This window comes from Pecten maximus, chromosome 15 (genome assembly GCF_902652985.1).
Source record: "Pecten maximus chromosome 15, xPecMax1.1, whole genome shotgun sequence".
Taxonomy (NCBI): Eukaryota; Metazoa; Mollusca; class Bivalvia; order Pectinida; family Pectinidae; genus Pecten; species Pecten maximus.
This window is the reverse complement of record NC_047029.1, coordinates 27,481,929-27,507,868: the sequence shown is the minus strand read 5'-3', so window position 1 is coordinate 27,507,868 and position 25,940 is coordinate 27,481,929. Positions and strand designations below refer to the sequence as shown.

The 25,940-nt window shown below is 35.9% G+C and overlaps 1 protein-coding gene and 1 long non-coding RNA gene across 2 annotated transcripts; both read left to right on the top strand.

The window, feature by feature from the left end:
• The first annotated feature begins 12,841 nt into the window (after window positions 1–12,841).
• LOC117343355 (ATP-dependent DNA helicase RRM3-like) lies at window positions 12,842–16,273 on the top strand. The gene has a single exon (XM_033905697.1). It carries the CDS (start codon window positions 12,842–12,844, stop codon window positions 16,271–16,273), a length of 3,432 nt encoding a protein of 1,143 aa, XP_033761588.1.
• An 873-nt stretch (window positions 16,274–17,146) lies between these two features.
• On the top strand, window positions 17,147–18,313 carry LOC117344256. Its single transcript, XR_004536135.1, has 3 exons — window positions 17,147–17,513; window positions 17,660–17,745; window positions 17,917–18,313. It is a non-coding gene; the product is annotated as an uncharacterized LOC117344256 (long non-coding RNA).
• The last annotated feature ends 7,627 nt before the right edge of the window (window positions 18,314–25,940 follow it).

Here is a 25,940-nt window from a genome sequence, read left to right as displayed (position 1 = left end):
TTTCATATGTAAGTTCCCCTTGGTCCCTAGTTATGCATGTTGCATTTTGAGACCAATCGGAAAACAACATGGCCGACAGGCAGCCATCTTGGATTTTGACAATTGAGGTTTGTTATCGCTATTTCTGAGAAAGTACTGAAGGGATCTTTCTCAAATTTCATATGTAAGCTCCCCATGGTGCCTAGTTATGCATATTGCGTTTTGAGACCAATCGGAAAACAACATGGCCGACAGACAGCCATCTTGGATTTTGACGATTGAAGTTTGTTATAGCTATTTCTGAGAAAGTACTGAAGGGATCTTTCTCAAATTTCATATGTAGGTTCCCCTTGGTGCTTAGTTATGCATATTGCGTTTTGAGACCAATCGAAAAACAACATGGCCGACAGGCAGCCATCTTGGATTTTGACAATTGAAGTTTGTTATCGCTATTTCTGAGAAAGTACTGAATGGATCTTGCTTAAATTTCATATGTAAGTTCCCCTTGTTGCCTAGTTATGCATATTGCGATTTGAGACCAATCGGAAAACAACATGGCCGACAGGCATCCATCTTTAACACTTTTTACACTTGAAGTCTCTTGTCAATTGTTTAGTTGATGGGAAAAGATTATGTCTGACATGCAAGTGCCTGATCAAGGATCTTCCTCATTGTACATTTTATGTTCCTTTGTTCATATATCTTGTGCATGTTTTATTAACTAATTTGCTGACACATGTGCCCAGTTTGTTTTTTAGCCCACCATCATCAGATGGTGGGCTATTCAAATCGCCCTGCGTCCGTGGTCCGTCGTCCGTCCGTCCCTCCGTCCCTCCGTCCCTCCGTCCCTCCGTCCCCCCGTCCCTCCGTCCGTCCGTAAACAATTCTTGTTATCGCTAATCCTCAGAAAGTACTGAAGGGATCTTTCTCAAATTTCATATGTAGGTTCCCCTTGGTGCCTAGTTATGCATATTGCATTTTGAGACCAATCGGAAAACAACATGGCCGACAGGCAGCCATCTTGGATTTTGACAATTGAAGTTTGTTATCGCTATTTCTCAGAAAGCACTGAAGGGATCTTTCTCAAATTTCATATGTAGGTTCCCCTTGGTGCCTAGTTATGCATATTGCATTTTGAGACTAATCGGAAAACAACATGGCCGACAGGCAGCCATCTTGGATTTTGACAATTGAAGTTTGTTATCGCTATTTCTGAGGACGTACTGAAGAGATCTTTCTCAAATTTCATATGTAGGTTCCCCTTGGTGCTTGGTTATGCATAATGCATTTTGAGACTAATCGGAAAACAACATGGCCGACAGGCAGCCATCTTGGATTTTGACAATTGAAGTTTGTTATCGCTATTTCTGAGAAAGTACTGAAGGGATCTTTCTCAAATTTCATATGTAGGTTCCCCTTGGTGCCTAGTTATGCATATTGCATTTTGAGACCAATCGGAAAACAACATGGCCGACAGGCAGCCATCTTGGATTTTGACAATTGAAGTTTGTTTTCGCTATTTCTCAGAAGCTATTGAAGGGATCATTCTGAAATTTCATATGTAGGTTCCCCTCTGTGCCTAGTTATGCATATTGCATTTTGAGACTAATTGGAAAACAACATGGCCGACAGGCAGCCATCTTGAATTTTGACTATTGAAGTTTGTTATCGCTATTTCTCAGAAAGCACAGAAGGGATCTTTCTCAAATTTCATATGTAGGTTTGTTTTGGTGCCTAGTTATGCATATTGCATTTTGAGACTAATCGGAAAACAACATGGCCGACAGGCAGCCATCGTGGATTTTGACAATTGAAGTTTGTTATCGCTATTTCTAAGAAACTAATGAATGGATCATTCTGAAATTCCATATGTAGGTTCCCCTCTGTGCCTAGTTATGCATATTGCATTTTGAGACTAATTGGAAAACAACATGGCCGACAGGCAGCCATCTTGAATTTTGACTATTGAAGTTTGTTATCGCTATTTCTCAGAAAGCTACATGAAGGGATCTTTCTCAAATTTCATATGTAGGTTCCCTTTGGTGCCTAGTTATGCATATTGCATTTTGAGACTAATCGGAAAACAACATGGCCGACAGGCAGCCATTGTGGATTTTGACAATTGAAGTTTGTTATCGCTATTTCTAAGAAACTAATGAAGGGATCATTCTGAAATTCCATATGTAGGTTCCCCTCTTTGCCTAGTTATGCAATATTGCATTTTGAGACTAAATGGAAAACAACATGGCTGACAGGCAGCCATCTTGAATTTTGACTATTGAAGTTTGTTCTCGCTATTTCTCAGAAAGCACAGAAGGGATCTTTCTCAAATTTCATATGTAGGTTTCTTTTGGTGCCTAGTTATGCATATTGCATTTTGAGACTAATCGGAAAACAACATGGCCGACAGGCAGCCATCGTGGATTTTGACAATTGAAGTTTGTTATCGCTATTTCTAAGAAACTAATGAAGGGATCATTCTGAAATTCCATATGTAGGTTCCCCTCTTTGCCTAGTTATGCAATATTGCATTTTGAGACTAAATGGAAAATAACATGGCCGACAGGCAGCCATCTTGGATTTTGACAATTGAAGTTTGTTATCGCTATTTCTGAGAAAGTACTGAAGGGATCTTTCTCAAATTTCATATGGAGGTTCCCCTTGGTGCCTCTTTATGCTTATTGCATTTTGAGATCAATTGGAAAACAATATGGCCGACAGACCGCCATCTTGGATTTTGACAATTGAAGTTTGTTATCTCTATTTCTCAAAGTACTGAATGGATCTTGCTCAAATTTCATAAGTAGGTTCCCCTTGGTCCCTTGTATTGCATTTTTGGACCAGTCTGTCCTGAAAACAACCTGGCAAACAAACACCCATTATCGTTAAATCTCAAATTTCTTATAAAGCTAGGATTCCCTTGTTTGAAAAGTACTGGAGGGATGTCTCAATTTGCACAGATTAGTAAAATGAAGGGAAAAGAAGAGAAAAGATCAATCTGACATGGAACTTATGAAGATCATTCAATGGTGGGCGCCAAGATCCCTCTGGGATCTCTTGTTTTATATTTATATATCTGAAGTTCATATTTTATGACATAGTGTTATGTATGTTTCCTATTTCTCAGAGAGTAACAAATTATGATTGAATATTATTCAAAATACATTTACTGTTGGTTAATTGGTCTGAAATCCTGTATAATTATACAGTATATAATAGATGTATATATTATAAAAAAAAATTATTATTATTACAGACATGAAGTTTTATTTTTCAGTCTTAGAAACTCCTAAGTTCAGACAATATTCAAGGAATTCCACCATTTGTCCATTATATGTAAATTTGTCCATTATATGTAATTGTGCCGTCATTTCTCTTTACAGCATATATTTCCCTGACGACATTCTTATAAATCAAAGATACTAGTAATTATACTGTTTCATTCCATGAATAATGTTTGAAACATTGATTGAAATATTTTTTATTGCAAATTATATTAATGAAGTAGAGTTATAAATCATATGTAGCACATCTTGGATCTCTGTATTGAATTTTACATATATAATCAAAATTATACTGTTTCATTGCATGATTAATGTTTTTTTAGGAAACTGTTTATCAGAGAATAGTTATTTAAAATTTGCTACAATATTTTTCTTAGAATACTATTTTACAATTAAAATTATTTAAAAAAAAATCGTTGGCAGCGGTATTCGAACCCTTACATTACTGAATCACGTGACCGGAAGCATCTACAATAGTGCAATCTGGGATACGGCCAGGTAATGACGGGCACATGTTTTCGAGATTAACTGCGTGAATTATTTCTTTATAGGGTTTCTTCCAGATGTTACGTTGACTTGCAGTACAAATTTATAGGTTATAACACATGGTCTACATTCCTGTGTAGTTATGAACCTTGTAAATACGATACATTACGGCCTTGTTAGTTGAGTGATGACCCGTGTAGGCTAAACATCATCCCTACTGCGTAATAGCCTATGTGTACTCGAATACGGGGATTTGATACATGTTACACAAAGTATTTTATTGTTTTTGTTTATGAAATCGGATGTAGAAGATGTTAGCAGCAATGTTTTAGCATTTACCGAGCGATCCATTGGGTTTACTAAACTTTCTTCAAGCGTAAAACATATGCTGATCACGGCTCTTTTTTTATTTTTATCATAATTAACAGAGACATATATACAGATATATCTGTATATATGTCTCTGTAATTAATAAACACACAAACCCATGTGCGTACACTTTGCTGCAGTACACTAGAACCATTATCCGTTCCTGATCCGACAGGGGCACATGTACACTAATTTAAAGACGATCGTCAGAATATTGTAGGGCATTTTGTTCTTTGTACAGTAATTCCCTCATCTATGATATACATGTAACCATGAAATTGATCAAGACTTGGAGACACTATTGTTTCTTGTTCAGATTAAACTGGTATCCCTGGGCCTAAACAATCATGTTTGTAGCAGGCCAGGTTTTAATTGTAAAATACTGTACATAGTTGTATGGTCGCCTTCTAGCTTCCGACTAGGGAGAATTTCCCTTTAGCTCAGTCGGTAGAGCGGCGGCCTAGTAAGCCGAGGGTTGCGGGTTCGATCCTGGCTGGCTGCACACTACTACTCCTTGAACTTTTACATTGGTGCCGCAGACCACTCCAAGTGAAAGCAAGAGGCTTCCTTGGAGAGAGAACCTGGGTTGGTGTGTTTGGGGGCGAACACATTTGAAGGAGGGAGTAGTGTAGCAGGCCGGGTTTTAATTGTAAAATACTGTACATAGTTGTATGGTCGCCTTCTAGCTTCCGGCTAGGGGGAATTTCCCTTTAGCTCAGTCGGTAGAGCGGCAAACCAGTAAGCCGACGGTTGCAGGTTCGATCCCGGCTGGCTGCACACTGCTACTCCTTGAACTTTTACATGTTTAATGAATATCTTTCACACTAGTACTATCAAATTACAATAGATACTATTATTTGTTTATATTATGTCAACAAAATTTTAAGATGCGTCAGCAACTGTGAACAGATTCAATCATTAAATACATGCAAAATCAAATAAAAAAATTACATACTTAAATTCTAAATGCATTGTTTTTGTTGATCTGAATTGATTTTGAATGACCTTACCTATGCACAAGTCACAATAAACTTTTCTCTGCACTTTAATTCTCCCTTCCCACTTCTACTTTTACATGAGAGCCACTGGTCAGCTTCTTTATGATCGGATGTTGGCTGACCATCATTTGGAGGCTGTCTGTCCCTGCCCTGATCTAATAGCCTTCGTTAAAATGTGCCAAAAACCATATAAAACAATCATTTATGTTAACAACAATGTTAAGACCTACTTGTTGATTATGTGTTTATCAGTCCATTGATGTCCAAAATGTTGAGCGATGTAAATATATAACATATTACTGAAAATTTTGTTATAAAATGTCAAAACATTATTTATTTATTCATAGAAAGTCTGCTTCCATGATTTTATTTTGTTCTGCTTGTTTTTATGCATATTAATTGTACTCCTATTTTTGATAAACCCAATTGAAAACAAGTATATGGCGGCATTTACAAGTGTAAGAGACTTAAGTTGTTGGGTCGGGCGGCACAGTGGTAACACACTTGCCTTTCATCAAGACGGCCAGGGTTCAAATCTCCGATCGGATGGAATAGGTTTGGGGTCACCTTCCTGACTACGTGGGTTTTCCTAGGTACTTTGGTTTCCTCCCACAGTAAGACCCCTCGGAGCTTGCGCGCTTCCATCCAGGCCAACAAGATGGAATATAATAATATAATAATAAGTTGATATAACTCGTTTCGAAATGGTTGTAAAATAAATAAAGTTCAATTTATATTTATATTTATATTGGAAACTAATAGTCGCTGCTTCTGGGATATAAATATGTTTTGTAAATATGTGTATTTATCATACCTAGAAAGAACATTGTATGAAATGTAAGTTTAATGGGCATTCCTTCGTTTGAATGCAGATTTCGTCATCAAAATAAAACATGTAGTTTTCCTAGGTAGTAGAAGTTAAAATCTTTACATTAATGTGTCAATTTTACCTACAATGTAAACCAAAGTTCTTCGTTACGTCTTAAAAATTCATAATTTATCCCGAAGTATCACTAATTACTACAAAGGCAGACAGTATTTGTGTACAGTTTGTCATTTTTCTGTGAATAAAACTACGTTATGGTGCTATTTTCATTACTAGTAGGCACAAACCGTCATTAATGTTTGTTAGAATATAAATTTCAACAACAGAAATTTTGCATGTTTCTGATATCCAAACGAAGGAATGCCCTTTTGATACATGTTGAACGACTTTGATTAGCTGTGTCCCGGCCAGCAACGAAGAGTGAGGGTAGTGGCAATTAGAGGTTGCAATTGTAGCGTGATGTATATCAAATGTTTCTCATGTTAAAACTCTTAACATTATTGGAGTACCTTCCCACAAGTAACAGATTTTTTTAAATCACTTTTTCGACATGAGTTATTATACCCCCATAAACATAGTTGGGGGCGGTATACTGGTATCAGCCTGTCTGTACGTCTGTCCATCTGTCACCCCATAGTCTTCTCCGGACAACTCCTAAACTGCTGGGCCAATTTCGATTAAACACAAATGTAAAGGACCATGTGCAGATGTGCTTCCAACTTTTTATTTCAAAATTTTGGTTGTTATGGTAACTGCTCACTATAAACAGGTTTTAAGTAGTAAACATTTTGTCTGGACAGATTACAACGAAACATCAAAAAAATATAAATTCTGTTACAATTTTGTTCTGGTTAGGCCTATTTTTGCCTAATTTCACTGGACTGATAGAGGACTCGGAGGAAGAAAAAGAGACAAAACTGGTTAAAAAAAATGTTTGAATTACAGAATGCTGAACAACCATACAGATTTGTTCTGTACATGATTTGGCCTTAGAGACCATGCCGACATGTAGGATGGAAAGACACAATTGCCAAGCCAAAGGATTTGATTGGTTGAAACCTTGTCCAAGTTTGATTGAATTTGATGAAACTTATTTCATAAGGAAATTAGCAGACACTGCCTATATGTTGTGCATGTCTTCCTTTGTGTTATCTTGTACTCAGTATTGAAACGTGTTAATTGGTTCAATTTCATCAGGTATTCAATTGTTGCATTATACAAGGCCGGGAAAAGTTATACTCTAGTGTTTCATGTTGTTTCTTTGCCATTTGACAGGTGAATATTGTTTAGCCCTGCTGTACGCTGATAAAGTAGCGACAAGTTGGTGAGGTAATATTATAAACAGTCTTTACTTAAGTACGTAAACGAACGACATCATCACTCCCTGCTTGCTTCATTTATATAATATTAGAATTCTGTGACCCCTGTATATAGAATTCTGTGACCCCTGTCCAAACTAATTTTTACATCCTGATACTTGCATTCTTTATCTGCAGTTTAGAACTGCTGAAATGTTGTCTGAATTTTCATTAGTGGCTTTAGATTCAACCTTTCACAATGTTACTGTATTCCTTTGAATTGAAACTTTGTTAGGTTACTGATACTATCATCACAGGATTACATAGTTTAGGTTAAAGACCTGACTGTTTCTGAATTTGCGCTAAAATTCACTTTCACAATTCAATATAATTGACAAAGTGAGGAAGATTCACAAAGTGAGGTAGATTGACAAAGTGAGGAAGCCGATACATATAATTACAAGTGATTCTTGTTATGTATTATTTATTGACTTGTAGGTGATGGGTCGAAGACGTGGAGCTGGTATCCGCCAGGCGGCTGTGATGCAGAAGCAGAGGATGAGGGAGAGGAGAGCTGCAGGAGCAGAGTCACTCGATGCCTCGGCATCAGATGGTTTGGGAGAACCATCCCCAGTGTTGGCAACTGCGGGAAAATCTCCAAATGCCCTGAGGTTGGTAACTCCTCAGGGAAGTCTGTGCGTCCAAAAGGATGTCCCACCGAGGTCTGATTCGCCACCGTGCGAATGTACACCACCGCGTGTACCACCAGTAACTACCGATGGTAGGGATGGTGCAGGGCAGACGAACACCACTGGGTCAGTACCTACTGATTGCACATCACACGTGCCATCACAGCAAACTTGTGATGCAGTGGTTGAAGATGTTGAAACAAAAGTTACAAGAACTTGTATGAACGAAACAAAAAACGAACTAATGAACAAATCAAAGAAAAAACTGAAATGCAACTCAAAAGATGAAACAAAAATCTTACCTCAGAGCAGAACAAAAGATAAGAAAACTCATAAGGAACAAGATAATGCTCTGACTCGAATACCCAATGATCAAAAAGACAGACTTTTTGAAAGAATATCTCAAATAGAAAATGAAAGCAAGGTCAGAATAGATTCTGATAATGATCAAGCATACACTGATACTATTGATGATAGTATAACGGATGTTATATTTGTACAACAGACTGAGCCTGAAATTTATCCATTTACACCACTGTGTTTGAAATCAAAGGAGACATTTGTAGAGCAATTTGGATTTAAGAATGTTATTTCGAATAGTAACACAAAAATCACCAAAGAAAGTCGCACACTAACCAGACCAAATCAAACAAAAACAATATGTGGTGATGGAAATTGCTTTTTTAGAGCTGTGTCTCATGTTCTATGCGATAGTGAAGAAAATCACATGTTCTTCAGAAATGAAGTTGTAAATCATATGATTGATAATGATATACATTTTAGAAGTCACTTAAGATCAGGTGAACGCTCTGTAAGTAATTATGTGGTTAAGAAACGTATGCTGCATAATGGTACATGGGCAACAGAGGTAGAAATACTAGCTGCAGCAGACTTTTTGAAAACGGATATCTATATCTATGATGATGCACAGTCTACTTGGCTAAAATTTTCAGCAAAACAAGTCCGCCCATTTGTAGATGTTCATGATGAAAGTATATACTTAATTCACAAATATCAAGCTCATTATGATGTTGTTTTGGATGTTATGGAAAAGGATTGTTCTGTTGAAACATTTGCTGGAAACAAACAAAATATTTACTTTGCAGTTCAAAGTACACAAGAAACAGAACAAACAGAGCCAGTACCAATGGCAGTACAAGGCCACTTTGACCAAAGTGATCCAAGGTTTCTGGACAATGCTGGTAAGCAATGTGTCATGAACAGTTTGTCAGCTCTCATATACAGTTGCAATAAACATACAACAGCTTGGACACCATTTGATGTAGATCAAATCCTTACAAAAGGCAATGAAATGTATGAAATTTTGCAGCGTAGTAGTACCATTGAGCATGACCTGCTAGCAATTCATGAAATACCAAGATGTCTCGAGTACAATGATGAGCTATATCACTTCACATTTCAAGAATCACTTACGGGTACGCTTGACAGTACAGGACAAAAATTAGATGAATTTCAGTTTTATACACTCGATGAAGCTTTAACAATATCTTTGGTGCAGGATGATAGCCAGGGTGCATTTGTGACATTAAGAGGAAATACATTTGTTGTCATCAAACAGGATAACCTTTACTGTATATGCGATTCTCACTCGAGAAATTTATCTGGCATAGTTGATCCAAATGGCTCTAGTACTGTTATACATTATCAAACTATTGAGAATGTGTTACATCATTGTCTTCATCTTGCAGAATCTATGGCGTGTCGAATAGATGATGTTTTTGAAATAACTGCTGTCACAGTATCTAAAGACTCTTCCTCCGAATCAGGAACTAGTCCTGCAAGTTCAGTATCAAACAAAAACCAAAATACTGAACAAGATTCAGACAGGAGTAAGATCACACTAGAGTCATATTTCCAAGATCAGGAAAAGAGGACAAGAAGTTGGAGAATGAAAACAGACGATGGAAATAACACAGACACTTTTTCTGTTTCTATCTGTTCAAGGAAAGAATATATGCGTAACTATATGAGAAGAATTAGACTGGAGTTCGAAACAAGCAAGCTTTCAGAAAAAAGACAAGAAAAGGAAGAGAGATGAAAGGCAGCATAATCCAGAAAAACACCGTGCTATAGATAAACAAAGCAAGACTACTGCAAGAGAAAAAAATCCAGAGAAAGCACCGTGCCATAGATAAACAAAGCAAGACTACTGCAAGAGAAAAAAATCCAGAAAAGCACCGTGCCATAGATAAACAAAGCAAGACTACTGCAAGAGAAAAAAATCCAGAAAAGCACCGTGCCATAGATAAACAAAGCAAGGCCAAAGCACGTGATCAAAATCCAGAAAAACTGAGACTAATAGATGTACAAAAGAAGGCTAATGCACGTACAAAAAACCCAGAAAGATACAAGGCCGTAGATCTACAAAGCAAGACTACTGCACGTGATAAAAATCCAGAAAAACATCGTGCCATAGATAAACAAAGCAAGACTACTGCAAGAGATCAAAATCCAGAAAAACACCGTGCAATTGATAAGCAAAGCAAGGCCAAAGCACGTGATCAAAATCCAGAAAAACAGAGACTAATAGATGTACAAAAGAAGGCTAATGCACGTGCAAAAAACCCAGAAAGATACAAGGCCGTAGATCTACAAAGCAAGACTACTGCACGTGAAAAAAATCCAGAAAAACACCGTGCCATAGATAAACAAAGCAAGACTACTGCACGTGAAAAAAATCCAGAAAAACACCGTGCCATAGATAAGCAAAGCAAGGCCAATGCACGTGAAAACAATCCCAAAAAGTTACAGGAACTTGACCTAAAGAGCAAACAACGATCCAGAAAAGATCCTCTATACCCCGAGCAAGAGCAGCTGGTGAAAAAGAAAGCTAGACTTGATCCATTGTTTTTACAAGCCGAAGCTAAAGCTGATGTTTCTAGGAAAAGGCAGTTACGCTTAAATAAAAACTTCCTTGAGAACGAAAGGTTAAAACAAGTAGAACGAAGGAAGCGAAACACAGTAGAACTTAAAACAATAGATAGAAAGCGAAAGGCAGATAATCGAAAACAAGATACATTTAGTGGTAATGAAAAACATCAATACAAAAGGAGGCGTTTTGGAAATGATATCACAGAATGTATAACTGTCTTCCAAAGAAAAATTCAGAAAGGACCCGAATATGTGTGCACATGTTGTCAACAGACATGGTTTAGTGAAAGTGTAAAAGAAAGTTGCCCGATCCCTGTTTTTCCACAATACACAGATTTCTATACAGGATTCAAATCAGTGGATGGTAAGGAATGGATTTGTCATACATGTTATGCCTCATTAAAGAAAAGCAAAGTCCCAAAACTGTCAGTCAAGAATGGAATGAAATGGCCAGAGAAACCATCAGAATTAGACTTGCATCCACTAGAAGAACGCCTTGTAGCATTGAGAATACCTTTTATGCAAATACGGGAATTACCACGAGGCGGACAATACTCTGTTAAAGGAAATGTAGTGAATGTCCCAATAGATATTCAGCCAACTATTAATGCATTACCAAGACAAATGGATGAACATTTCACAGTTGCTGTAAAACTGAAAAAAAGACTAACATATAAATCATGTGTTTTGTCGGAGAATGTTCGGCCTAACATGGTACTCTCTGCCCTTCATTGGTTGATGAACAACAGTGATTTGTATAAGAATTCTTGTATTAAAATTGATGAGGATTGGGTTAAGAAAACAGCTGAAAGTGCTGAAGAAATTGTTCAAGAATTCACAAAAGCACAAAATAATGAATTAAATGTGCTGAAAAACCAACCTAGTTCTATGCCTACTGATCTGTTCAAAATCAGACACTTCAAAGAGAATACTTCAGATAACAAAAGCTATGATGACAGCACTGATGCTTGTGAGAAAGATGATAATTTCATTGAAATGAATGAAGATGAATGTGTTCAAGGCAATTCTGATACGCTCATTGATGAAGCAAACCTAGACACAAACAAAGAGCTAATCTTTGCACCAGGTGAAGGTCAGCAACCAATCGGTCTCTATCATGACGAAGATGCTGAGGTTCTATCATTCCCATCAATATATTGTGCACAAAAAAGGTTGAAAAACAATGAGAGACAAACACCTGTTTCATACAGTGATTTAGCAAAATGGGAACTGCGAAGTGTTGATCGAAGAGCTGCAGCATCTGTTCCAAATATATTTTTCAAATTGAACAAAATACAAAGAAAACAGGTAGCAGACAAAGTAAATTTGGCAATCCGCAGAAAAAAGAGTGACGGAAATAAAATTACTGCTTCAGATGCACAAAATCCTGAAATAGCAGACAAGATGGTAAGCTTAAATGAAGGTTACTATATCTTCAGAACTCTCAGAAATTCTCCAGCATATCTTTCTTCAAGAAAAAAAGACGTCTTCGCAATGATAAGACAGATAGGATTACCAACATGGTTTATGTCATTGTCTTCTGCTGATACTCGATGGAACGAGTTGCTTAAAACCCTTGCTGTGTTATCTGGCACACCTTGCTCTGACCAACAAATAAGAAATATGACTTGGTCTGAAAAAGTTAAACTTGTACAAAGAGATCCAGTGACCTGCAGTCGATATTTTGATCATAGGGTTCAAGTATTTATGAATACTGTTTTGAAAAGCGAACATGCTCCAATAGGAAGTGTAACAGACACTTTCCAACGTATAGAATTTCAGAACAGAGGTTCTCCACATGTTCACATGATGATCTGGACTGAAAACGCACCCAAATACAACACTGATTCAGAAGAAGACATTATTCGATATGTTGATAAACATGTGACATGTTCTCTTGATGTAGATGATGACATGCAGGAGTTTATTAAAATGCAAGTACACAAACATTCTAAAACTTGCAAGAAAGGTGGCAGATCTGTGTAGATTTGGATTTCCACTTCCCCCACTTCCAAACACTATGTTATTGGAACCACTTGAAACAGATGTTGATGAATACAGACAAAAATACTCGGAAATTCATGCTAGAATGAATGAATTCAAAGATGGATGTGACATGTCTTATGAAGAGTTTCTTACAGAAGTTGTACAAATTGAAGAGGCAGAGTACATTAAGTGTATAAGAAGTTCACTGAAAGGACCAAAGATATTTTTAAAAAGGGAACCTAAAGAAATGAGGGTAAATTACTACAATACCACAGTACTACAAGCATGGAAAGCGAATCTTGACTTGCAATTTGTTTTAGACCCATATGCCTGTGCAATGTACATTGTATCATACATAAGCAAATCACAAAGAGGTATGAGCACTATGTTAGAACAAGCTTCAAAAGAGGCAGCAGAAGGAAACATGGATCTTAAACGTCAAGTCAGACATATTGGAAACAAATTTCTCAATTTTGTAGAAATCAGTGCCCAAGAAGCATCATATCTTGTACTACAAATGCCCTTAACCCGAGCTTCTCGTGAAGTCGTATTCATTAATACCTCATTACCTAAAGACAGAGTGTTCCTTCTGAAAAGCCAAGAACAACTGAAAGATCTTCCTAAAAACTCAACAGATATTGAATCTGACAATATCATCAAGCGGTATGCAAAGAGACCAAAGAAGCTAGAGAACTATTGCCTTGCTGATTATGTTTCTGAGTTGGATGTGAAATACAAAAAACGAAAGCAGAGTTTAGAAAATGATCATAATGATGATGATGATACAGGACATCATTCAGATGAAGCTGACCATTCAGAATCTGAGAGTGATACAGAATTCAATAATGAAAACACAATTATGAAGTTGCGGGGTGGCATTACAATCAGGAAACGCAAGAACCCTAGAATCATTCGATATGTCAGGTATAGCAAAACTACTAATGCTGAAAACCATTACAGAGAAAAACTATTACTGTTTGTACCGTGGAGAAATGAAGAGCAAGATCTATTAAGTAGTCATGAATCATATGAAGAACACTTCAACAGCAGACAACAACAGATATTGCCTATTATTCACAAATATGAACATCATGTTGAGGAACTAGACATGGCTAGACATCAGGCAGAGGAAGACATAGTCTCAGAGTTTGATACTGTTGCACCTAACACTGAACAAGTGCAAGCGGAAGATGCAGAACAGTCAGTTGATCGGTCTGAAGAGTTCATTCACTATGTACCACCAGAACCATCGCACAGAACAGTAGACATTGGTCAAGACCTAAACCTACCAGAAAGTACAGTATCAGTTGAAACAAGATCAGTACTTTTGCCAGATAATGAATATATGACATTGCTCCGTTCTTTGAACAAAAAGCAAAGGGAATTTTTCAACCATGTCGTGAAATGGATTTCTACAAAAAATGAACCTATCTATGCATTTCTTTCTGGTGGAGCTGGAGTTGGAAAATCAGTAGTTATCCGAGCATTATTCCAAGCATTGCAAAGACAGTTGAACTCAAAAGAAGGTCATGACCCAGACAGCATAAAGATTTTGCTCACAGCTTTTACAGGAAAAGCAGCATACAATATCAATGGTGTAACAATAGCATCAGCATTTCATAAGAAAATGTTTCAGACACAACAACACATGCACAGTGATGAACTGAATACGTTTAGAACCACATACAAAGATCTCTCTGTCATCATTGTAGATGAAATTTCGATGGTTGGTAATAAGCTGTTTGCTTTCATGCATGAACGCTTAACAGAACTGACAGGCACAAAGCGAGACTTTGGTGGTATAAGTATCATAGCAGTTGGAGACTTATTTCAACTATCACCTGTGGCAGACTCGTGGATCTTTAATGATTTGAAGATAGGTTTAGCAAGGAACTTGTGGAAAGAACATTTTCAACTATTTGAACTTGAGGAAATCATGAGACAGAAAGATGATTTACAATTTGCTCAGATGTTGAACAGGTTGAGATTAAATGAACTCTTACCAGAGGACAGAGATCTTATTAAATCTCGCACCATTACACCTCCATCACCTACTTATCCAAAAAATGCCTTGCACTTATTTACTGAAAATAAGCGAGTTGATCATTTCAACAACGAGTTGATACAAGACCTAGTCACCACAAAGGTGAATGTGCCAGCTCATACAGATGTCATTGCCCCTTCAAATATAAGCAAACAATCAAAAGTTCATTTGATAAAAGAAATGAATAAGCAAGAAAATCACAGCAAAACTGGAAACTTACCTAGCTTGCTTAAACTTGCAGAAGAAATGTTATATGATGTGACGGTGAATGTGGATGTAAAAGATGGATTAACAAATGGAGCTTCAGGCATTGTAAAACACATTGAATTCAAAGAAATGAACCATGAAAGACCTGGCATTATATGGATACTTTTCACTGATGAAAACATTGGATCTAAAAGGAGAACAAAATACAAAGATCTATATCATAGAGGAATCAATAGGTTGTGGACACCAATGTTTGAAACGAAACGGACATTTTTAAACAATAGAAAAACTTATGAAAGAACCCAGTTTCCTCTAGCTCCATCTGCTGCCAAAACTGTACATAAAGCTCAAGGTACCACTGTTGATGAACTGGTAGTTGACCTGAGGTCCAATTACAAAGCTCCACATATCCACTATGTTGCATTGTCACGAGTTAGAACATTATCAAATCTATACATCCTTGATTTCAACGACAAGGCATTAACAGTGGACAAAAATGTACATGTGGAAATGGACAGACTCCGTAAGATACCTATGCATTTGTGCTATATTCCATTATACAACATTGACAATGCGCATGTGAAACTCTTATTCAACAATGCAAGGTCGTTGCACAAACACATAGATGATGTAAGATGTGAACCAAACATTCAAAGTGCAGATATCATTGGAATTTGTGAATCACGACTTGTTGATACAGACAGACAGGAATGTTATGATTTACCTGGCTTTACTGCACACAGACTGGATGAAGATCATAATGGCAAAACAAGGCCAAACCATGGACTAGTTGTGTATGTAAAGCATGGAATTACTGTGGACAGAGTACACCCCCATAGATATGATGGAATTGAATTCATGACCATCCATGCAAAAGTCAAGGAAAAACAGATTCAAGTTGTCTACCTTTATAAAACACCAAAACTTGGTATGCAGTTATTTTTGAAAGCTTTAACAGACCACATAAAACCATGCATTGATAGAAATAGATCACTTTTTATTCTTGGTGACTTTAACATCAATCTTCTGGACATGCCAAATGCCTTCTTGCGATTTATGCGAAGCGAATTCTCATGCAAACAAGTAATTACAGAGCCAACATGTTATGGAACACTGCTCGATCATATCTACACTACAGAGACTGGAGTACAGACAGGAGTTATTCCAACATATTGGTCTGATCATTCTCTTACTTTCTGCATGAAACAATTTTAGATACATTTGTAACACAATGCAATCAAAATGAAGATGCAATGTAAAGCCTGCAACATAGAATTACAATGTTTATCGGAGAAGGGTCCTTTGTTAATAACCAAACGAAAATCCTGACAGATCAATGACTGAACTAGCAGAATTGAAGTTAAATACATATTAAACCAAACAAAAACCTAATATAGATCAATTACTGAATTAGCAGAATTTAAGTTAAATACATATTAAACCAAACAAAAACCTAATATAGATCAATTACTTAACTAGCAAAATTTAATATGAATACATAACAGCGAAACAGACCTTATAACTACTGCAATATCAACCAAAGCAAACTCATATTTACAAAACAGTCTACTCATCAAAATGAAATAGTTGATATTGAAGAATGTCCTAAACTGAGACATGAGCATTTAAGAAACTTATGTTATTAACGTAGTGATTGTGTGCTTCAATATGGTATTTGTACCATATTTAATCACATACTAGAAACTACCCCCACTGGCTAAATAGCTGTGGGGAGAGTACATTTTGTTTATATCGTTACATCAATATATTTTTAGTTGTGTGCTTCCTGTATCTGATATTATATGTAAATTAATTGTACGAAATCTGATGACCTTTTAAGCATTGTATAGATTTTGCCACTTGCTTTACTCAAACTTGACTCGTACTTCTTTTTTCGGAAATCAGTACGTTCCAATATGCAAGTAAAATGTTAGTGTTTTTGAAATCAATCAAATATTGAATTCTATGGAACTAGTATGAATTTGTGATCAGATACGAACATTCAACTTACTGTACTTTCTGTAAGTTAGTCACTTACTTATATCACACCAATGACTCTCATGTATTGTTAAATAATTGCCAGAAAATTTGTTAAAACTTGAAAATTTACTTCAAATGATTTTGATGTGTATGACCTGTCATGTATCGGATAATCAATTAGAGCGATTGCAAAAGATGCATGTTTACAACTTTGATTCAAGGACATACCTGAAAAGTGTATCACTCGAAATATCAATTAACTGACATTTGATACAACAAAGTGCCGATGAATAATGAAACTGATCTACAAAAAAGAACCTCAACAAAGTGCTAATTAATGTCAAGAAAATGAGCAAAAACATCAAAACTACACAAGACTTTTGGAAATTCCGGGTATTGGACAATCATTTCCTCCATGTATCTACCACCAATGATCAGATCCTTTGTACTGGCCACAGACCTAAATCACTATCAGGTAATGCCAATATGTTCTTTTGTTCACCAATTGTTGATTTTGTATTTCTATCACCAATCAATTATTGAAATTTTTGTATTATTACAAGTTTGCGTTGTAGTTATCTATTTACTGCTCAATACTGAATCGGTTCATATCAATTTCAGGAATAGAACAGACCAACTAATATTAAAACAAAACAAAACAGTAGTATGTAGACAGATTCCAGACACAGACAACAGTTTTCTAAGACGTAAGTTATTTTCCAAGCAATCATATTGCTTTCAGTAAACATGAATACATTGCAGACACATGCTAAATATGTGTTACAACCCTTTTAATTAAGTTGTTTTATGTGTGAATCAAATTTATTTAAATGTTCCATTTGATATTTTTGCCAATTCAAACTTTTCTCTCATTACAGGTACATCCCTACTTACAATCCACTTCAAATCACTCTTGGAGTTGTCCAATATTTATCCAGTTGTGCTCTGCAAGACCAAACAAGTCCTCGTGTCGGTTTCAGTTCATCTCTAATTGTACAATGCAAACATTACTATTCTACATGTAGATCACAAATTTAAGTTTAGATTTGTGCTACACCATGTTATGAACAACAGCTGCAATATTTCAATCACTCCTGTTGTATTTGAACAATAAGACCATGTGTTTTCATTATTTGGTCTCAGTTTTCATTCAAGCTGGACTACAACAAAATGTTTTAGCTGTATGCTGTTATTCATACCATTCACTTAAATTATGTGCTTTATATTGTGTAAGTGTATATAAAATTTATTTATTGATAAGATTGACATTTTCCTAGAAAGAAATATTCATGTATGTTACAATATATATATATATGTTACATCCTGTTGTTCCTCATGCTACTAAAAGCATACTCTGTTTAAGTATATTTAAGCTGTGCCCTAAAACAACCAAAAATTTCATGAATATCTGTTTAACTCGGCTAATCACTTAGAATATTTGCAAATAAGCCTCTGCCATTTGGAGTAAGACTTAAAACAACAATTTGATCAAAGCACATGATTCATGTCTTCATCAACTCGTGATTGTCAGCAAATTAAAGTTGATTTGTTGTAACAGGTAAGTATCTGAAAGTGGGGTCACTGGCATGGCAGTAAATGCCTGTAAACCCTTTCTTTCCATGTCATATTGCTCAAATAACTCGAAAACATTGAGTAATTTTATGATGACATATTGGATGCGCATGCTCTAGTTCTATGGCATACCTTCTTTATTTTTTTGTGTGTCGTTTAAAACAACTAGAATGGTTTAAAACACTTTTTAAAACAACTTAAAATATATTGTCTATTTCATGCAAATTGAATCATAAGTGCTCAGTGTGGTGTTAGACAAGATGATAATATTTATAATGTATTTATTTGGGAAAATGAGCCCATACACTTTCCATAAAGTATGTACATTATACATTTAGTTCTGTACACCTTTCATACAATCTTGTGCTCAATATGGCTATGAAACATCACATTTCATCATTGTTCATTCACTAATTCCTAATTTTATTTATAATTTAATTACATTATTTTAATGTTAAATAAATATTTATTGTGTATATAATAATATCATGGTTGTTTTTTCTGTTAAACTCTTACCTTTGAAACAAATACAGACCATCATTTTCTTGTCGAATGTTTGTAAAACACACACAACACTAAAGATTATCAGTGCTCTATTGGATTCATTCATTGAGGTAATCTTATCATTCTTCACAGAGGTCCATAATATTTCAAGCAAGTTTGAAATTCAAAGAAAACACTTCAAGGTCAATAATGTTCTACAGAAATATATATATGAATCATTTTAATGTAATGGCAAGAGGTGCCATACAACACACAAATTGCTTCTATACCTGCAATCTTTAGTATTGTGTGTGTTTTACTTCAATACTTTCTGAGAGATAGCGATAACAAACTTCACTTGTCAGATTCCAAGATGGCTGCCTGTTGGCCATCTTGTTTTCTGGCTGATCCCGAAATAAAAATATGCATAACTACACAGACAGCCCTTATTGATACATTTCATATATAGGTTCCCCTTTTTTGAGAAGTACTGAAAGGATGTTTCTCATTTTACACAAATTAGTAAGATGAAGGGAAAAGTAGAGAAAAGATCAATCTGACATAGAACCAATGAAGATCATTCAATGGTGGGCGCCAAGATCCCTCTGGGATCTCTTGTTTTTAAGTAATATCTATATAACACTTATATCTGACCAGCCATTTTATGTAGTTTTTCGTGTTCATGGGGACATTGAACACGTTAAGTCGGGGGTAATGTGACAACACAGGGTTTTGTCATACATGCGATATGAATCTTTTTCTCTCAATATTGTAGGTTTGCTTTAATCAGTTGGACACTTAATACTCCCGTTAATAATCTTACTTACGGAGTTTTTATCGTGTAAGTCGTCAGGTAATTCGTGTATTGAAACACATGTTTTCGCTACAGAGCGCAGCCATGATGTTTATATGACAGCCGTAAAGCTAGCATGTATGTGAACTGTTTACGTGTGCGTAGTTTCGTATTTTTTACTGCCGTAATATTTACAAGTTGCAGACGATATTTCTTCTGTGCGTGGTAAAGGTATGTGAGTTAATAGAGTTATGTTGTTGAGTTATCGTAGGGTTTATAGAACTTAAATTATATTTATTATACCATTGTTATATGTGTTCGAGATTATCAAGCGAATTCCAGCAGTTACCAGCGAATACCAGCAATCGCTTCACGCGACTTAACTCCTATTTTAGCGGGCGATTCAAAACAGTCAGTCTGCGTTCGTCTGCGTCTGTAGTCAGTCGTGTTTGTTTAGGTGGGTGTCTAAGCGATTGACAAAGAGGTGTTTCCTCAGTTCCAAAGCTTGTCATGTATTTATGTGTTAGGTTAGGTACAGTCTTTATGTGTGGGGATGGGTTTATGTATTTTAATGTGGGATTTTCGGGAATTTGTTCTTGTTAGTTGGGACGGACGGGGCATTTTTACAAAATAAGTGAGTTACTGATAGGATCTGCTGCTGAGGTTTTTGGTGTACTATCTAATGTTAGATGTTTATTATTATTTAGACAAATAGCAGAATTTACGGGATTATCTAAGGAATATTTTAGAATAATAATTATTATTAAATATTAAGGGAAATTGTTGTATTTTCACAGATTTCTGGAAGCTTTGAAGTTCTTATGAACAAAGTTTAAGTACATGTAGTTTTATTAGGTAGGATTTATTCTGCTGATGTTGAGTATAGTTCCATACACATATGGTTAAAAATGAGTGAGAATTATTTATTAGTTTATTTCTACAAATACTAGTTGGAAGTGATATTACACATTAGTTCAGTAGTTTGATTCCTGTGTACATTTATTTGTAGATTAATTACTCTAGTAATGTTAGTGTTAAAGTACCCAAGTTAATAGAAAGTTTGTGTTTGCCAGTTAAGAATATTTATTGTTGTTATCAGTAAGTGTTACAGTTTTAGAGAGTGATTCAGGATACGAGTGAATACATAATTCATAAGTGTGGAACAGATATATATAGTTAAGAATGTGAGTTAAGAAACAATGTCATGTAAGAGAGGATGAAATTATTGTCATAAATGGAATCTTTTATGTCTCATAAATAAATGCCTAATTGTACTGTAATTTGGTATCTTGGTTGTCTCTTAGAAGTTATAAGCTATTCAGGTGTTTAATTGGTGCAAACTGAGTCGTCAGTTTAGGGTAGTTAGGCAAGAGTCTCCTACCCGTCCTTTATACTATTGTGGCGGTAGCCACGCTACCACAGGTTATTTTCAAGCTGAGTCAGGATACAGAGCCCTGACCACTTGACCGTCACAACACAGATACATTTAGAGGAAAAACATGTAATAAACCATGTAGTAATGTCATCGGTATCAAATATTTAACACTCCTGATAACAATTCAATTGACTTTTACTTTAGCTGGACATAACTTCATGCCAAATTTGGTTAAATTCTGTTTTGTACTTCAACCAATCGGAGATCGGCAGCCATTATGAAAATCGCATTATCGTAAAAAAGGCGGGATACACAACTCCAAGTTGTACTGATTATACATGCCATTTTTTGTTGAAATCGAAACAGTACTTTAGTAGGAATTGTCAAGACAAGCCTCAACCAATCAGAAGTCGGCGGCCATTTTGAAAAATGCATGAGTGTTAAAAAAGTGAGGATGCACAACTACATGTAGTACTAATTATACATGCCAAGTATTGTTGAAATAGTTGACAGACAGAGGGTCGGACAGGCCGTTTCTAGTATCCGCCCCTAACTTCATCCGCCCCTAACTTCACTTCGTTATGGGGGGGGGGGGGGGGGGGGGGGGGGGGTAAAAAGACTGAGACTACAAAGCATGTTTACTAAATGGCACTTCTAGTCTACGCGTTTTGGTTTTTGAACCAAACATTAATCTGCCCCATTGATTTGAAATAATACTAGTGGATGTGCTTGAGTTTGAATGTTCCATAAGGAGTCTTGCACTCTTCAAATGAATTATATGGGCATTTGCTTTCCAATAATCCATACTGGGGTTCAGAATGTGGGTAAGAAATCTTTCTGTCTGGGGTTGATCCAAGATAATTTAAGACACACTTTACTTGATAACAAATCAACATAGTTTAATGTTTCCAGTTATTTCAAATACAGCTTTGAGGTTAAAACTTCATGTTCTACACCAAATTCCTTTGCCGAAGTCGGAATATGTTTACCCTCTGAGAAGCTCAAAATAATCTGCCCCACTGACACCCTTTCAAATTCAAACCCAATCACTGCTACAAAAGACATATCGGTGTCGTTTTTATTACTAATTCTTGTCTACATTCTAGAATTCTATATCGCTAGTCCTGGAATCTGGATACACACAACCGTAAAGCAGAACATTATTATAATATATACTATTCAATAGAAATATCTCATTTTAATTAGAGATAATATTTTGTAATTTTAAAAATAAGAAATACAGATATCTGTACTAATGTATCTGCATTTAAAATTAAAAACTCTATTTGGGATGCAGATATATCTAATCATTAAGTAAATAAATAGATATCTGAATTAAAGATACTAATGTAGATATCTATTTTTAAACAAAAATAATCAGTATTTGAAATATAGATACCACTATATATTTGATACAGATATCTGAAATAAGTTGATAAAAGTGCAATAAGGGGTATATTTTTGTCATCAATACTTAACCAAATGCAGACACCTACATATATGATCCCACTTTAGCAACAGCTAAATTTAGAGCAAGTATAACTGCTAGATAAAGTAGCCGCGCTCTTTCGAGGCATTGCCTTTTTCATATTATCAATTTACGCATTTTTATCTGGTGTTCATATTTTCTACTATGTACATTTCCCCATAGTTGTTATCTTAGGCACCATTCACTCTGTTTGGAATCTGGAATCTGCAAATTTACACAATATCATTATAATATGAAACTGGAAAGAAAAGAATGGTATAAGAACGTTATTGTTATATTAGATACGTTATACTTACATTTTGCCCGTTTCTAACTTTATCCACTTGTGACCTTGATCAAAACTGATCAGAAAAGGTCAGATGAAGTGTGACTCTGTATACGAAATGAATTCATGCTATACGAGTGCCTAATGGGCTCTTTTATGGATTACTTTACATTTAAATACTAAATATTTCAACAATAACATGACTCAGTTTTAGTCTGTGTCCTAGCATAATCACACACTACCTCGTATAGAGTGACATCTATAACACTCAGGAGCGTCAGTTATTCCTACAGAATCCAATCTGTGTACAATTCAATCAATATATATGACATAATAGAAATTGCACCAGATGTTGGCATAATTCAGTGCCGTTCCATTGCGTATCGTTTCTGAACCTCACGGTTTTGCATCTTTTGATCGGATGTGGCACTTTGCTCACGTAACCCTTCAAGTAGGGTAACAATTGCATCCGCTGTCCTCTGCATAATTTGTGTGGGGCGATTAAATTTGAGATCATATATATATATTTTAAACAACCTTCTTCTTAATGTCTCAATTGACATTGCCACACTTTTGGCCTTTGGTTGAACGTTCGCCCCTGTGAGGAAGCCTTCGAGTATATAACATGAGTACCGCAAGGCGGAACAATATGCACCGAATGCCATATAACATTAACACGAACATACCGCAGCCTCCCAAAACACACATACGTAGGACGTTAAACAAAATAAACCAAACCAAACCAAACTTGCATTAAAATAAGATTGGAATCTCTATGCTATTTATCTCACTTTTCAGTACAAAGTCAATGTTGATTTTCAAACAATTTGAGGAAAACAGGTGATTAACTTGGTGAGGTGTCCTGCTGGATCCCTTCGGTAGTATGGTTCAGTGAGATAGCACTATAAAGTCGACATCAGTTTCGCACAATCATAAGGAGATACACATACATACACTACATCTCAGCTGCCGATAGGTCGTTAGAAAATACTAAAGCAAACCAGACGGGGAAGTTTGTAATGGATTCTCAACGACCCATCAACACCTAAAAAAATGCAATAAGGGTTAAATGTGGAGGGTAAAAACGTAAGAAAAAATGTAGAATATTCTTAGTTTCAACATGCTTTTGGCTCGCATCTTAAATAGAAAATATGGATACCGCAATAACGCTTTTTTTTTTGCAAGATTTCTCATTACTGCGTTAATTGCATGCAATAGCGGCCTTTATATGACGACGGATTTACTTTGGTTTGTCCAAGTATTCAAACACTCTTCAACACCTAACATAGTAGATGTCGTGTCTGTAATACGTCTTTATTGAACACATTTCCAAATCTCATCAAAAGTATCATTTACACAAATCTATTTCCTGTGTACATGTTTGCTAAAATATTTTTCTTCTGTCTGCTTTTTGAACATCTCACATTTTATACAGGATATACAGATGATTCGCATTCGTATGATCACTGCGCATGGAAGCTCTTGTAACATTGTGTTTATATCTGGGTTCGAAGATGATCAGGAACGTAATTTCGCACACACATCTAACTTCTTTAGTTTTCGATGATGAAAAACGTTTTTTTCAACAATTGTGTAGACAAACAACATCTTAAAATGATATTAAGCCCAATGCCACGATTAAAATAATCTTCAAAGATTGTAAAATTGGAAAGTGTCAATTTACCGTCGTTTGTGCTCAAATATTAACAGATCCCTAAGGATTTAATGTAAACAAGGCGACGAAAGTGACGGAGTGTCTGCAGATCAACGCTGTTATTTAGTTATACTTGGATTTGTATTTAGATGGTATTATATTCAGATCAAATTACATTTTCTCTAAATATTTGCAAATACACATGCCAATTAACAATTAGAATTATTTCAAATACAAAATTTGATCATCCGGTGTCTATTTTATCGGAAGACAGTGGTATCAGTCACCGTTTGTTATCAAAACAATCTTAATCGGAAATGATATATTTAGTATGAAAACAGTACGACGAAAGTCTGGCAGTAGTCATAATAAAAGCGCAAAAAATCGTCAGGTGTGCGAAATTATGTACCCTTGGTCTCAATTTAATTAAAATCTAGATGGCCATTCTCACTACGTTACTTGAACTCGGTGAATTGTTTATTCCCTATACGATGTTTCATAGCGTGAAACAATTACTCAGCCACGTTGCACTGAGGAGAATATGTCATTTGGAATGAAGTGTACAGCCATGTTCAAGCAGGTTCATCAGAAGTCGTTCGCGAATCTTGCGGTGTCAACTGGCTCTGTACATATGTGTACTCTCGACCAATTGAATTGGTTTTATACGATCACGACTCGTTTCAAACGCATTTCATCTGACTGGCATAGCAAGGCTCCTGTACACCTTTTCTGAAACACATGGACATTTGAGTGGTACAGCGATAGGGATTATATATTTTTGATTCAAACTTCTAGTTCCGAGTCTAATTATAGGCAAAATTATACACCAGACACGATCGTATTTAAGACAGGGCAAAGAATCTGTAAATAAGGAGTTATGGCCTTTGATCTCGCATACTGTATATCGCCTTAGTGTAACAGATGTATTATAGCAGTACAATCAGTCATATGCAAATGATACACAGGTGAGCTGACTTTACCAAGGTGAACCGACCAACATCACACATAGCCTGCATGACCATCAATTAAGCCCAGTGTTAAACGTTTACACTGGCATACCGAACAAAGGAGATTTCCACCTGGGCAGCATCAACAGCGATCTATAGTAAGTTTTGATGAGATGTGAATGGTCCTTATGGTGTCCTGCAATAACTGGTTATTGAATGTTTGTTAATTGTTTACTTTTACTAAGGTGTAACAATGGTATTGTAATACACAGTAAAACTTTTTTATAACGAATATCACTTTACCAGAGGAGGTACATGTTTTTA